The 16,603-nt window shown below is 42.3% G+C and overlaps 1 protein-coding gene across 6 annotated transcripts in view; it reads right to left on the reverse strand.

The window, feature by feature from the left end:
* CARD10 (caspase recruitment domain family member 10) overlaps positions 1-16,603 on the reverse strand; it is a 46,763-nt gene that overhangs the window by 28,957 nt on the left and 1,203 nt on the right. For 3 of the 6 annotated variants that reach the window (XM_074271626.1, XM_074271627.1, XM_074271624.1), the window contains exons 2-7: positions 14,604-14,834; positions 13,438-13,575; positions 11,317-11,642; positions 4,724-4,918; positions 3,308-3,445; positions 1,025-1,150 (exon numbers count right to left, since the gene is read on the reverse strand). In XM_074271626.1, coding sequence (XP_074127727.1) covers positions 1,025-1,150; positions 3,308-3,445; positions 4,724-4,918; positions 11,317-11,642; positions 13,438-13,575; positions 14,604-14,817 — 1,137 coding nt within the window. In that variant the 5' untranslated portion in view covers positions 14,818-14,834. Of the gene's footprint in view, positions 1-1,024; positions 1,151-3,307; positions 3,446-4,723; positions 4,919-11,316; positions 11,643-13,437; positions 13,576-14,603; positions 14,835-16,559 lie in introns of all 6 variants that reach the window. The other 3 variants (XM_074271623.1, XM_074271629.1, XM_074271628.1) reach the window with 3 other exon arrangements.

The following is a 16,603-nucleotide window of genomic DNA, read 5'->3' on the forward strand; positions in this document are numbered from 1 at the left end:
CTTGGAAGATACTACATGAACTGATACAGGTGGAATTAAAAAGAACCACCGTGTGATAATCCATCTATTGTCTAGATCAACAGGGGATGAGGATGGGGATTGATCTGTGATTTCATGGTGACAGGGAACTCCCAAGTGAGGGAGATCCTTCTAGCAAATCAGTGCATCTTCGGCGAGACAATTTGTCCCCTTAGCCCCATGCCATCTAAAAAGTTAGGTGACCTCCTACAGGGAAAAACTTGCACCCAACTCAGAGGCTAGATCTCTAATCATTTAGTCTTATTATAGAATCAGAGGTTAGAGGGGACTCGGGAGCCATTGATGCTAACTAACCCTCTCATTTTACAGATGAAGAGCCCTAATGAAGGGAGAAATGGTTTGAAATATGTCACATAGAGGAAAAATTAGTTCCTAGGTCTTAACTCCTAAATACACATCTCTTTGCCCTATAACACAGTACCAGCCTCCTCCCTTTTGCAATTCTCTTTCCAGAGAATTGAGATGATTTGCTCATTACTGTGTAGGTTGTTAAGAACTAAAGGCCTGGGAGAGAAATGGCAACTACATCCAAGGGGTTCAGTCCAAGTGCTCTGCCCTTGTGTCAACACTGGAGGTAGGTCAGAGTTAAAGTCTAATGTGGTCCCTGAACTCCAGGAGATTTCACCAGTCAATGAATCGCAGATTCACCACAGTGGGAGAAACCTCAGAGCATCTAGCCCAACCCAAACTTGACCCAGAATCCCTTTTACCAAAATAAGGAAAAGTGGCAATGAAGAGGGAAAGCTAGGTCCAGTCTTGCCCTGTCTTTTTAAGGAACTAAGCTGAGTCTCAGGAAGCAATAAGGAGTGAAATGGCACTTGGGCTTCGGTTACGGGCAGGTAACAATGCCCTCACCCACCACCTGCCCACTGAAAGACAAAAGATCATGTCTCTCCTGGACCAGGAGACATGCACCTACCTTGGGGTACAGGGAACAGGTTGGAGGCGAATGGGGAAGCCCTGCTGGGGCAGAAGGGGAGCTCACCTGGTCCCTCTCCTTTTCAATCTCCTCCAATTGCACCAGGACAGTAGCCATTCGGTGCTTATAGAGGCCGCAATCTTTCTGCAAAGTCCGGTGTTTGAGTTGTAGGTCTTCCATCTCCCGTAGATACTGTGGAGGTGAGGGAGAGGGATGAGTATCAGGAAACTGAGCAATCAGACATTTAAAGGTGGAGTTCACCTTTCCATGGCACTTAACAGTTTACACAGAACTCCCCTGTTTCACAATCCTTAAGAAACTCAAAGTAGATAATGTGCAGAAACTTCCACGGAAAAGATGAACCAGCTAGGTTGGGCAATCTAATGAACAGAGCAGGGATTCAAGAAGAAAGGGAGTTCAAATCCAATTATGAGGCCCTAGCCAAGTCATTTCACCTCAGTTTTCTCATCTATAAAATGGGGGTGATAATAGCACTTTTCTTAGAGTTTTTGTGAGGATCAAATAAAGAGACATATAAAGTGCTGTGCAAACCTTCAAGTGACATATAAATGCTAGCTGCTATTATTATTATTAAATGTTAGAGACATTTTTCTAACAAAGTTAGGGACTTTCTTTTGCCTTTTTTTTTTGTATTCTCCATGGCTTAGCACAGTGCCTGACACATAGCAGGCACTTCTTGACTGACTTATAGTGACTTCCTAAGTCATACAGCTAGCAAACATGGGATCTGAGACGTGGACAGCCAAATTTAGGTGCTTTTGGCTCCCCTACACTATAAACCTCACATTGAAGCAGGATCTGCAGGGTTATCAGCTAGAACATATGTTCCTTAAGGGCAGAGTTTTATTTTTGTCTTGGTAAGTCCTGGGTGGGAGTGGGGGGTGCTTAAAATATGCTTACTGAATGAATTTTTAATTCCTAACAATGGAATAGAGTGAGATCAACGGATCCAGTGGGAGTGGACTCCGTGACCTTGGCCCAGTTAGGGCCATGATTCAATAGAATGGGTCAGCCAAGAACAGGCCCCTCTAGGAGAATGGCCAAACCAGTTGAGGGTTTAGAAATATAATGGATTCTTACTAAGAAACAAACTTGAAAATTCAGAGAACTACTAGGTTGATTGACAGATGCCCAAGGAAGCAAACAAAACCAGAACCAGAAGTCTTCAACCCAAAGACCAATGTCAGCTCAGGTGAGATGGCAAGGCAATGTCCCTCCCCCACCAGAGAGGCTTGGGAACTGCAGCAGGTCTGGAACGCAGCAATTGTTCTGGCTTAATAGGAAGGGTTCCATGGGAGGGGACAGGGAGCAGGAAATGACTGTTCCATAGAAACAAAAGGCAGCATCAGTGAGCCTTGTTTTTAAGAACATATGAGACCCTAGGGAGATGTAGTTAATCAGGAGCTGCCCCCAAAGAGGAGTCTGGGAAAGGAAAGGTAGCAGGGCTTGGATTCCAGGCCTGGCTAGGCCACTTATATGCAGTCTGAGCCTGGCCAAGTCAGTCCCAAACTTTAGTGTTCTCATCTGCAGAATGGGCACAATCATAAAAACATGACAGGTAAAGAGTAAATTTATACAAAGAGGAGGTAAGATTAGGATATAAGAGAGGATTCCTGAAGGGGATCCTCCTCTCCACCAAACCTCCATAAATGAGGGAGGCAGAGGAGGGAGTGAGGGAAAGCTTGGTTGGCCCGAGGAGTGTAAAGAAGATGCAAGGATCCTGGTTCTGGGCTGGTCTAAAAGGGACCTCAAGGGCCACCTACTCTACTATGTGGAAACAGGTCTAATGGAGGCCCAGTGATTTGGGCTCCCAATTCTGGAGTGGAAGAGACTTTGGAGGGCAGTCAGTCTAACCTCTTCATTTTCAAATAAGGAAACTGAGCCAAGAAAGCTGCTAAAAGACTTGTCCAAGATCAAAAATGTAGCAGGATTTGAACACAGGGCTTCAGATGCCAGAACTCCCTCTTTCTATCACAGCTTCCATTTCTACAGATGCTTTTTAAAGTTTACAAAGCATTCTCCTGGGCACAACCTCATGAGACAAGAAACAGAGGCACTGTTGTACTCACTTCACAGATAAGGAAATTGAGGGTGAATAAAAGAGGGGAAGCTACTTTTGCAAGGTCACAAAGCTGTAGGTAGCCAAGCTGGGATTTGAACCTTGGTCTCCTGGACTCAAATTCAAAGCAATTTCTGCTATGGTCAGTGAACTGATCTGCACCTGATAGACTTGGATGCCTCCTGATTACCAGGAACCATCGGGCTGAGAGTTCTTTCATCCTGGTATTTGGGTACAAGGTAGGGAGGGGAGGCAGGATGGAAGGTTACCTTGTCCCGAAGCTGCTCGGCCCACTGGAGCTCTCCCTGGACATCATGGAGCTTCTGACAGAGTTCCTGGCGATCATCCTGAGCTTCCTTCCAGTCATGTTCTAAGATGTCCAAGAGGATCTGCTCCGAGCCGGGGTCCTGGGGAACCGCAATGCACAAACATAGCTCGAACCCCCATCGTATAACAGGATGAGGCCCCAGGAGGCTCAGGGTCAGGAAATGCTTCCCCTGCCACCATCCCCAACCAGTGCCAAGCCACTCATGGTGGAAGGAATAGTGTTGCCTGAGAAAACACGGATGGAGCAATCCAACGGGAAGCAAACAGAACCAGGAGAATCATTTCTGCCAGACTGAAAAAATCCCTAACTTTGGAAATCATAAAATTTCCGACCTATACAACAACCGGCCATGAGCCTGGAGGACCAAGTTTGAGGTCTACACCCCACCAGCCGGCTTGGATTCAGCATGCAAGTGAGAAACACGTTTTGGATTCGGCCAATAGAAGAATTAGTTTTACTTAACTATTTGTGACAATGGTTTTCTTTTTGCTTTTTTTTTTTTTTTTTAATTGAAGCAGAGGTAGGAAGGAGAGAAATAAGTGCTTGTTAATGAAAAAATAAAGCAATAGTAGTAAATGTTCTGGAAAGAACACATACAGGAAATTTGTTTTGCATGACTTCCTACGGGTAATGGGTATTGTATTTCTTGTCTTCTCAATGGAGAGGGAAGGAAAAGAATTTGGCACTGATAATAAAATAAAGTTGAATAAAAAAAAAAGATAGAAAGAAAAAAGTAAAGAAGGAAGGATGGAAAGAGGGAGGAAGGGAGAGAGGGAGGGGGATAAGGAAGGAAAAAGAGGAAAGGAAAGAAGAAAAGGAAGGAGAGAAGAATGGAGGAAGGGAGGAAGAAAGAAACAAAGGAAGAAACAAAGGAACAAAGGAATGAAGAACAAAAAAGGGAAGGAAGAAAAGAGGGAAGGAAGGAAGGAGGGAGGAAGACAGGGAAGGAGAGATGGATGAGGAAATGAGGGATGAAGGAAGGCAGGAAAGAAGGAAGAAAGAAAAGAAGGAAAGAAAGAAAAAGGAAAAGGAAAGAGGGAGGGAAAGGAAAGGGGGAAAAGGGAGAAATGAGGGAGGGAGAAAGGGAAGGCTAAAAGGATGGAGAAAGGAAGGAATGTGGGAAGGGAAGGAAGAGGAAGGGAAAGAAGGTGGGGGGGAGAAGAGATTCCCTTCCTTTCCTTGGGCCCCATTCTCCTTATCTGTAAAACAAGAAAACTGATCCAAATGACCTCTGAGTTTTAAATCTACTCTCCTAGGATTCTACAGATTCCAACTTTCTCACCAGGAGACTTCATAGGGACAGAAAAGGAGCTGTGTGAGGAGGTCCTAGCCCACCCAAGCTTCCCGGGCTCAGGACCTGCTTAAGGCCTTCCTGAAGCTCTCGAAGGGAAGTGGTCAGTCTCTGATTCTCAGCCTGGAGTTCGGAGATTAGGTCAGGTGCTTCGGGCTCCTTCTCTTCCACATCCAGTGTGGAGGGGGCCGGGCTCCTGGCTCTCCGGAGCATCGTGCACTCTTCCTCCAGTCGGCTCACTTTGCACCGAAGCTGGTCTACCTGGGAGAAGGAGCAGGGAAGGAGAGATCATCAGCCACGTGCATGAGAACGTGTGGTTCCCAGCCTTGTCTCGGACTTTTAATAACAATCAACCTGTCACTAAACACTGTAGATCAGGCACAGGAGAACCAAAGACAAAAGTGAGAGGGTCCCTGCCCTCAAGTAGCTTACATTCTAACGGGGAGACAGTGCACAAAGGGAAATGATGGCCAGGGAAAGGAGGCTGGTGGTCCATTGAACTGCTAATCAACAGGCCTTTTCCAAATCTATCAAAAAAATATTTCTTAATCTAAGGCAATCCCAGTAAACTTTGGACAGAAAATGCCATCTACATCCAGAAAAAGAGCTAAGGAGACTGAATGTAAATCATCACATGCTAGGTTCACTTCTTTTTTCTGTTTTTGAATCTCTCCCATTGTTTTTCTCTTTTGTTCTGATTTTTCTCTCCCAACATAATTCATAAAGTAGATAAATTTACTAGAAAAAAAATTTCTTAAGTACTTACTATGGTGACCAGGGAAACAAAGGTATAGATGAGCAATATTCCTTACCTTCAGGGACCTTATATTATAACATACTACCACACATTCACAGATGATAAAAACAAAATATATGCAAAGTGAATACAAATTAATTAATACAAATACATTCCTTCAGTGTTTATTGGCCATTTTGAAAGTCGGTGCATCAGAGTGAATGGCTTCAGAATCTGGAAGACCCAGATGCAAGTCTCATCTCATATATTTACTACGTGACCCAGGGCAAATCACTATGTGTATTTGGGCCTTGGTTTTCTCAACTGTAAAATGGGAGGTTTATATCCTTTTAGCTCTAAACCAATAATCTTTGATCTACAAAGCATTCTTCCTCCCAAGAACTGTGGGAAGTAGGTGACCCAGAGATTATTATCCCCATTTACAGATGAAGAAACTAAGGCTCTCACCCAGATGATCCCCTATGCTGAGGGTCTGAAGCTATGGCAGACAAGCCTCCTCTAGTGGAAAACTCTTCCAGATTCCCCAAATTAAGAACATCCTCTACCTCTTTAACTTATCTTGCATCTACTTATCTTTATATGTCATCTCCCACCCCACAAGCCCAGGGCTAGTGACCTCATTGAGGGCAGAGATAATTCTGCTTATATCTTCATGCACAAGTTGCTTGACTATATCTGACCCACTGTAGGGGTTTGGTAGATTGAATTAACAGCATAAGGGAGTGAGAGGATGAGGCACTGAACCATTGTAAGGGGGTTGAACACATGGTCTCAACACTCACAATTCTTTGAGACCCTGAAAGGCCCTTAGTGCCAGATGTGGAGTCAAGAAATTATGTCAGAACAAGGTACAGGACCTGGAAACAAGCAGTCCTAAATCCTCACCCCAAGCCAAGAAACTCTAACCGAGTATTTTAACCACTGTCTGCCTCAGTTTCCTCATCTGTAAAATGTTTGTAAATTCGTGTAAAATTTTAAAATATCTGTAAAATATCTACCTTCCAAAGTTGTTGTAAGGATCAGATGAGATCACATTTGTGAAATGCTTTGCATCTTAAAGCATTCTCTCCATAAATGGCAGCCATTTATTATTGTTGTTACTATCTGTGTGAGCCATGACATTCTTAGGTCTGCCATTAACACTAGAAGGATCAGAATTTAAGAATGCTTCAAAGGAAATATTTTTAAATATAATGCAACTTTTTAATCCTTAAAACAAATAAAATAGAGTAGGATGAAATTTCAAGGTGAAATTATATTAATATATCATATTACATTAATAAATGCACACCAATTATATTAATATAATAGTATGGCAATAAAATTGTTATATTAATGAAATTATATTGATTTCTCAATATAATATATTAAATCAATATAATATATAATATCAATATATTGATATTGGTATTTCAATATAGTACTACAATGATATATTAATATATCAATATGCTACAGTAATATGTTGATATATTAATATATATGACATTGTTTTAGGGCAAAATTACATTAATATATCATATTACGATAACATTGCACTAATCAAATTATATTAGTATATCATAGCAATAAAGTATACTTTATATTAATGAAATTATGTTAATATATCAATATGCTACATTCATATAATTGGTATATTAATATAGCAATATTCTGTGTTGCTATATTGCTATGTTAATATGTAAAATATGGTTTTAAAGCAAAATCATAATATATTTTACATTAATTGATACATCCCGTCCTTCTAGTGTTAACCCCCAGTGTGATCTTAGGCATCAGTTCCTTATCTGGGCCCCCCTTTTGTAAAATAAAAGACTGTAATCAATCATTCTTATGTTCCAGCTTTGATATTCTGTGTTCTAAGGATCCTCCCAGCTCTGACAGAATCCTCCCACATTGTAGATTCCTCCCTGCTCAGGTACATTCTGCATGCTAAGGTCTTTTTCAGTTATGAGAGTCTACACTGTAAGGCTCCTTCCAGTTGTGACCATTTCCACTCTCACAGATGCAATAAATACTTGTCAAATAGAAACTCAACTGACCCTTATCAGTGTCTGGAAGGAATTCCCAGCAAAGCCTATCAAAACACGCAGTTAATAGCTAGTAATAGTTACAGTATGTCCTTGACAGTCACAAAACTGAATGCTAAAAAGGCTTCCCAGAATTCCAGACTTCCACCAGAGTTGGCTGAGCTTCCCATGAGTAATCACAAACCCTGAAGTCCTTAGAAAAATCTCAGGTCAACAAAAGGAGCAGACAGAAGAATGCGCTCATTATTGGCCAAAGGTCTCCATGAACTCATGACACTGAGTCCCCTCCCACTCACGAGTCTGTCCTTACCTGGCATCCATCCAGAGCATGCCAGAACCTGGTGCCCCGAAGGTGCCAAAGGTGAAGGAATCACCTTGAGAAAGAGCACGCTTCAGGGAATGGCCCTGAACCTCTCTAAGAAGGATACATACACAGTCAGCCCCACTAGGACCCTTAGCGCTAGATCTTAAGGTAAAGACCAGAGTTTGAGTTAGGTCTCAGACAATTAGCAGCTACACCATCCTAAGTTAGTCACTTAATTTGTCTCAGCCTCGGATTCTTTTTTTTTTTTTTTAATTGAAGCTTTTTTATTTTCAAAACATATGCAAGGAACTTTTATGTTCCAATTTCCCCCCCTTCTCCATACCTCCTCTAGATGATAAGTAATTCAATATATGTTATAAATGGTAAAAAAAAAAAAAAAAAAATGTAAATCCAATATAGGCATAGTATTTATACAATTATCTTACTGCACAAGAAGAATCAGATCAAAAAGGAAAAAAAGAGAAAGGAAATAAAATTCAAGCAAACCACAACAAAAGAAGTGAAAATGCTATGTTGTGGTCCACACTCAGTTCCCACAGTTCTCTCTTGGGTGTAGATGGCTCTCTTCATCACAAGATAACTGGAATTGGTCTGAATCACCACTGTTGAAGAGAGCCACGTCTATCAGAATTAAACATCGTATAATCTTGTTGCCATGTATAATGATCTGATTTGCTCGCTTCACTTAACATTCAGTTCATGTAAGATTCTCCAGGTCTCTCTGAAATCATCCTGCTGGTCATTTCTTACAGAACAGTAATATTCCATAATATTCATATACCATAACTTATTCAGCCATTCCTCAATTGATGGGCATCCACTCAGTTTCCAGTTTCTTGCCATAAACATTTTTGTGCACATGGGTCCCTTTCCCTCCTTTAAGATCTCTTTGGGGTATAGTCCCAATAGAAACACTGCTGGATCAAAAAGTGTGCACAGTTTGATAACCTTTTTAGCATAGTTCCAAATGGCTTTCCAGAATGGCTAGATCCATTCACAATTCCACCAATAAAGTATTTAGTGTCCCAGTTTCCCCTCCCCCCAGTCTCCTCCAACATTCACCATTATCTTTTCTTGTCATCTTAGCCAATCTGAGAGGTGTGTAGTAATATCTCAGAATTGTCCTAATTTGCATTTCTCTAAACAATAGTGATTTAGAGCACCTTTTCATATGACTACAAATAGTTTCAAATTCTTCATCTGAAGATTGTCTGTTCATATCCTTTGACTAATTATCAAGTGGAGAATGGCTTGAATTCTTATAAATTCAGCTCCAGATTTTTAATCTACAAAATGAAGGATTTGGAATTAGATAATCTAGAAGGTTTAAATTTATAATTCTATGATCCTCTGACTTATTGCACTACTGCGGGCAATTTGTTTAAACCCCTTATTTCTTCCCTTATAAAAATGAGAAAAATAGCACCTATCTCCTTGGAGAAGCAAATCAAATGAAATCACATTTCTAAATTGTTTTGCAAGCAAATACTAGCCATTATTAGTATCATTACAGAGAAAAGACTGAGGCTCAGTAATAAGGAGGGACTTGTCTAAGATGAAAAAGGCAGATAAGAGACAATAAGGACTAAAATCCAGATCTCCTATTTCTAGTCTAGGACCTGAAGAACTGACCCTTAGGTCAGCCCCCTCTCTATATGAGGCTCAGAAAGAAATCTTCATTTTTGCTTCCAGATAAGGAAATATAAAAGGTTGCTGGTAACCTATGTCTATCTAAGTCTAGTCACAGTTCCCAAGGCAGTCTCCTCCCAAAGTTCGGGAAGAGAGAGTAGAATTGGGACATGGTTAATAGCAGACCTGGATAGTTATGTCTGAGATAGAATGTATGCTCCTTGAGGGCAGAGATTATTTTGTCCCTATATCTCCAACATCTAACACAATGCTTGGCACATAACAAGTATTTATAAATGCTTTTTAATTAATTTATTGATTATGATTCTCCAGCTTCAAGACAACAGAATCCATGAAGTACCTGATGAAAAATTACCTTTACTTCACTTGTGATGATCACAACCAATTTACACTCTCATGTACAACCAATAGTACAGTTCCAATAAATCCTGGACAGAAAACACCATCTGCACCCAGAAAAAAGAACTTTGGAGATTGAATGTAAATCAACATCTGCTAGGTTCACTTCTTTTTTCTGGGTTTTTTTCTCTCCTAGGTTTTTCTCCTTTGTTCTGATTTTTTTCTCCCAACATGATTTATAAAGAAATATGTCTTTAAAAAGTTAATATGCATGTATAACCAGAAAAAAAATTAATAAAGAAAAAAAAAACAACAACAGCAACCAATAGCACAGACCCACAAATCAAACTTCATGCAAGCTGCCTAGAACCATACACAAATTACAACAATCAGTCTACAGGCCTACAACAACCTTAAAAACAACTACCAAGTGAAACTATGAACTTCACTAGTGCACATCTAGTAACAAAGCCCAACCTTGGGCCCCTGCTACAGCACAGACAGGTCCTTGGAACCCCTTTGTGCATGGGTGATGAGAGTCAAAAAAAGCATATAGACTCCACCTCTAGAAGAGCTGTTTGGTCTAAGCCAGAAACACTCTCATATCCCATCTTCCACATGACTCCTGTCAAGCCTTTATAATAAAAAAAAGGTGGGGAATAGATGCAGGGGGAAGGAGGGCAGGAAGGTCCCTGCTTCCTTAGAACAACAAAATGATCCACAATGGGACTGAGGCCCAAATCCTACCCTGAACTGAATGATGCTCTGGCCAAAGGAGTCAGTTGTAGTGATACAATTATAATGATGAAAAAAAAAAAATTTTAATAAATAAAAAAAATTTAAAAATAATAATAATAATAATAATGTAGAGATAGCATGACATATAAATAGGAGGCTGCCTTAGAGTCAGAAAGACATCTCTGACACAAGGTGACCCTGGATAAATCATTTCTCCTTTCTAAGTCTCAGCTTCCCCACCTGTAAAATAAAGGGAGGGGGTCAGACTCAGTGGCATTTGAGGTCCCTTCCAGATCAAGATTTAGGATTTTTATGTTCTTTAAGATTTATAATGACATGAATGCTAAAAGAGACCAAATCACAGACTCTCAGTGCCTATGACAACCTTCTAAGACTATGATCCCTGATACAATGATGATAGGTCTATCTATAGCATATTAAGGTGTTTAAAAAGAAAAAAAAAAAAAAAAAAGCTAAAAAAAGACTCAATATTTAAAAAAAGGCTTTGCAGACATTGGCATAATTGTCATATTTGAGTCATACCTGAGGAGGTAGGTGCTGCCAGTAAAATTCTTCCCATTTTGGAGATGAAGAAACTGAGACCCAGACCAGCAAAGGATCAAGTCCAAGGTCATACAACTTGTAAGTGATATTTGAAATTCAAACTCAGATTCTCTCCCCCAAAGCCAATGCTCTCTCTACCAAAGTAAGCTGAATATCAGAAAAGGGAATTTTAAGGCAGGTTCTTAAGGAAGGATAGCAGAAATCCAGACATCCTCTCCCCAACCTCCATTGACTCCCAGGGATCCCTGGCCCATACCATCAGCTGCAGGTCTCGGCTGCGCAAGACGGCTGTGTTCTTCTCTTCACTCAATTGGGCCAACCGCATGGCTATCATGTAGTTCTCCTCCTTGAGCCTCAGGAGCTCAAGGCTGCCCGATTCCCAATCCTCCCGAAGTCGCTGACACCGTTCTTGGGCCTGCAGTTGCTCCCCTAGCTTGCGTTCCAGCGTGGCCCGCTCTTCCTCCAGAGCCCGAGTTTGGGCCTGCAACTGCTGCTCCCTTTGTAGCTGAGCCTTGCGTTGCTCTCGCAACCGCCTCACCTCTGTCATCAAGAACTGGGTCAGGCCCTCGGGACCCTCCTCATCTACAAAAGGGCAAAGTGACAAGTGAGTATCCCAGGCCTTGTTCAACTCCCACTCAAAGTCCCTTTCTATTCAGGTTCCAATACACTTAAATGGCTGGACAAATCACTCTCTGTTTCCTCTTCTACTAAATGGGGGGAAAAGGCATATCAAGATAAGAGGTTTTTAAATTAGAAATCTCTATTTTCCTATCTATCTACCTTGTTCAGTGATTTTAGTCATGTCCAACTCTTTTGGGTTTTCTTGGAAAAGATCCTGGTTTGCCATTTCCTTCTCCAGCTCCTTTTATAAATGAGGAAACTGAGGCAAATGGGATTAAGTGACTTGTCCAGGGTCTCATAACTAGGAAGTGTCTAAGACCAGATTTGAACTCCTATCTTCCTGACTTCAGGCCCAGCATTCCACCCACTTCTCCACATAAACTGCCCCATCTATCTAGCTATCTAGATATAGATATACAGTGAATAATTTTTTGTGGTCTTCTGTAGGATGGACAGCTGGTCTTAGAACTAGGACATTCTGGATTCAAGTCTCACCTCTGATCTCCACAGGCTATCTGATCTTAGACAAGTAAGTCATTTAACTACACAATACTCTCTAAGAATGGAATTGCAGAGCAGATGCAGACATACATTGGCGAAGAGCATTTAATTATCGTAGAGTTCTTTGTAGCAATGAAATCACAGGTCCAGTCCCTTATCATCTGAGTCAATCTCCTCCAATCTAGCAGAGTAGCATCCAAACACCATCCTATCTATTCTTAAATCTCTCCAGGAAAAATGAGATGCCTTTCCTCCTTAGAAGTGGAGTACATATGCTGGCAGATAAGGCAGATGTATGGACTATGGGTGTGGAGTATATATACTGGCAGATCAGGCAGATATATGGGGTACTTAGGCTGAACTGATCATTTTTTTTCTTCCCTCTCTGTTATTTTTTGTTATGAGAGATGCTCTCTAGAGAGAGGTAAAGGTATACTTGGAAATGAAGGTGATATAGAAAACAAATGATATCGCCTAAAATAATATAATATCTTAAAAGATGGAAAGGCTATAAGAGGTGCTCCTTATTCCAGTGTTGAGCTCTCTCTCTCTCTCTCTCTCTCTCTCTCTCTCTCTCTCTCTCTCTCTCTCTCTCTCTCTCTCTCTCTCTCTCTCTCTCTCTCACACACACACACACACACACACACACACGTACCCCATGCTCACTCAGGATGTCCTTTCTCCTATCTGCCTTACATTCTTCCTGTTGCTGAATTCAGGCTGATTTACTCTTCCAGAAGAGGAAAAGTAATGAAAACCATTCACATTTGTCTAGTGTTATAAGGTTTATGAAGGGCTTTCCTCAAAAATCACCCAGTGAGGCACATGATGCAAGTATTATTATAACACCTAGCTTACAGTTGAGGAAACTGTACCCTAAAGAAATTATAGGAGATGGCTCCAAGAATACATAGCTTATAAACAGCAGAGTCTGGATTTAAACTCAGATTCTATAGCTCCAAATCCAGTGTTCTTTCCATGACATCAAGCTTTGTTATTATCTACATGGGACAGAAGAAGAAACAGGCTAGAAAAAGAAGGGGCTTGTCCAAAGCCTAATAACCACCTGGCTACCTAATGTCCCCTCCCTCTCTTCCTATCCCCCAATAATCCATGGAACAGACACAAAAGGCCCTTCAGGCCTCATTTGGAATCTCTAGGATCCCCTACTGTATATTTCTTCTCCAAAATGCAAAGCACCTACTCGTTCCCAAGGACTCCCTCCTGCAGAGAACGAAAAAAAAGGCTTACTCACCGAGGATCATGGAACAGCGCTGAGCAGGCTCCCTCCCTGTAAGTAACGTGAAGTGCTCTGGGTAGTAGAATTCCAGGGACTCCAGGAAAGCCTCATAGCCTCGCCTGCCTCGACATCTCAGGATATCCATCAATCGCCCTAGAATGGGGATGCATAAAATGAGGGGTTATTGCTAAGAATGAATGAAGCATTAGAACTTCAAGCTAAAAGAGATCTTAGAGATTATGATTCCAACCCAGCGGGGCAGCTAGGTGGTGTAGTGGATAGAGCACCAGCCCTGAATTCAGGAGGACCTGAGTTCAAATCTAGTCTCAGACACTTACACTTCCTAGCTGTGTGACCCTGGGCAAGTCACTTAACCCTAGCCTCAGGGGGAAAAAAAAATGATTCCAACCCCTTTTATTTTACAGATGGGGAAACTGAGGCCCAGAGAAGAAAGTAGATATGTCTAAGGTTACACAGACAGAAAGCAGTAAAATTAGGCATTGGATCAGTGCTCAGATATTATGCACAAAGCATTCAGGGTTTAGACCTAGTAGTGACCTTCACAGAACTATAAAAGTTTGTAGAAATTTATCACTAAAGAAACCAGGTCTTTTGAAAGAGTGAAAATAGCTCTAAATGTTTATCACCCTTTTGTTTCATCTTATAGAAGAAGGAAGAAAGATGGAAGGAACTTTATATATATTAACAGGTAGTACTAGTTCTAGAGTCAGGAAGATCTGAATTCATATCATATCTCTGATATATATTAGTTCTGTGACCTTAAAAAGGTCATTTAACCTGTCTGCCTCAGTTTTCTCATCTGTAAAACAGCTGCTGCTTCTTAGGGTTGTTTGAAGATGAAAAGAGTTAACATATTTAAAACACTTTGCAAAGCAGGACTTAAGTCTTATTTATTACTCCTAGTACTAGTACTACTACTACTACTACTCTACATCACTTTGGTTCACGTTCCTCATTTTAAGATAGAGAAACAGGGGCCCAGAAAAGGAAAGTCTTTTGCCCAAATGCACATGACAGAGTTGGAATCTCTAACCTAAATATCCTAACTCCCAGGTTCCCACCATATGACAATATCCACCTCAAAAGAAAAGCTTCCAACAGTACCCCCCAGGAAGCCTCTTCCTGCTCTCTCCCTCAATCCAGAGGGTCCAGTCCCTCACCAGTTCGGTTGATCCTGCAGGGGAAACCATAGGTGCTTAGGACCTCCTCTTCATCCTGCTCATCAATCACGCGACACTGGCGTAGATATGGGGTAAGCTTGGCAGGGTTGAGGGCTCGTGTCAGCTTGTGCCGGATACCCTCGATCTTCTCCCACAGTTCTTCTTCCTCAGATCCCACCTCCTCCTCCACTTCAGCTGCCAGTGGGGACCGCATGGCCGCATCCTCCGAATCTATAATCATGTAGGAAAAATATATAGGTGCCCTATAAGGGTTGGGGATCCTGAAGGCAAGAAGATATAGCCCCAGATGGCTAAGTCACTCTATTGCGCCAAAAATAGCAACTATACCTGGGAGTATAGAATACTTCATAAAATCCTAGAATATGAGAGCCTGGAATGTAAGAATTAGCAGAAACATGAAAACAAAGAATGTCAGAAAGGTAGAGCCTTAGAACATCAGAATTGGAAAAGACATAGAATGTTTCAGGTGGAAGAGATCAAAGAATGTCAGATTTAGTAGAAATCTGAGAACACCGATCATCAGAATTGGGGAAAATCTTAGAACAGATTGTCAGAACTGGAAGAAAACATTAGTGTATACAATATTACAAGGAGAAAATATCATGGAATGTCAGATCTAGGAAGAACATTAGAACACCAACTTCAGAACCGGGAGGAACCTTAGAACACAGATTGTCAGAACTGGAAGAGACATTAGAGTATAGCGAAAGTATAAAATGTCAGATCTAGGAGGAACCTTAAAACACAGAACATCAGAACCGGGAGGAACCTTAGAACACAGATTGTCAGAACTGGAAGAGACATTAGAGTATAGTGAAAGTATAAAATGTCAGATCTAGGAGGAACCTTAAAACACAGAACATCAGAACCGGGAGGAACCTTAGAACACAGATTGTCAGAACTGGAAGAGACATTAGAGTATAGTGAAAGTATAAAATGTCAGATCTAGGAGGAACCTTAAAACACAGAACATCAGAACCGGGAGGAACCTTAGAACAATGATGTCAAATTCCCCAACCAGATTAAAATGCAATAATTAACAAAATAAATAAGCATGTGGCGATAATGTTCTGTTTCTATTTGAATTGCCCCCACCGCCTTAGAGCAATGTTTCAGGTAAATGGGACTCTGGGTCACAGAACAGAAACTCCCAGGACCGACAAGGACTTTGGAATTGAAAAAGTGAAGGGTGATGGGAATCTTAGGGCCCAGACGTGGAGCTGAGCGGAGCAGGGAGGGACTTTAAACCATTAGTAATCGGCTTGCCCAGCTCCATCACCGTCTCCACGAAGAAGCAGAGGGGGAAGGGACTTAGCCAGATGTGTCGAGTGCGTCCATACCATTCCCACTTCCCTCTCCCGCAGGTGCCAAACTCGGCATTTTTGAAATACTAATGGCCTTGGACGCTACTCCCGCACACCAGCCTCCATAGGGGTCCGAGTTCCTGATCTTGGCGCGTGGGCGGAGGAGGGGTGGGAGCCCAACTCTGGGCTCCATCTCTCTCACGCAAGGACGATTTAAGTCAGCCCCTGTCCTCCTCAGAGCAGGAGAAGAAGGGGCCGGGGACGCTGGGAACCCCCGGGGCACCAGTCCGGCTTCCCAAACCAGCGAGAGCTAGCTCCCACCGGCTCTTCTCCCACTATCCCTCCCCGGCTCTCCAGAAGCGGTTTCCTGGCTCTCCCCGGGGCAGCATCCTGTCGGCCAGAACACAGGAGTGCAGGGGAAGTGGGGCAGCAGCCAGACCCGCGTGCCCACCCCAAGCAGGAGGCTCAGCCTGGATCCCCAAGAAGCTCGATAGCTCAGCCCTCCCAGCTAAGGGAGGCCGCCCGCGTGTCCTGTGTCCACCCCGCACCCCCCGGCCCAACACCCGTCGCGACTCGGCTGGAGCCCCCCACTCCGACGAGCTCCGGGACGCTCTCTCCGCCCCACCCTTACCCCGCATGCTGCCCGCGGGTACCCGCCTGCTCCCACCACCTCGG

The sequence above is a fragment of the Sminthopsis crassicaudata genome, chromosome 5 (assembly GCF_048593235.1).
Source record: "Sminthopsis crassicaudata isolate SCR6 chromosome 5, ASM4859323v1, whole genome shotgun sequence".
Classification (NCBI taxonomy): domain Eukaryota; kingdom Metazoa; phylum Chordata; class Mammalia; order Dasyuromorphia; family Dasyuridae; genus Sminthopsis; species Sminthopsis crassicaudata.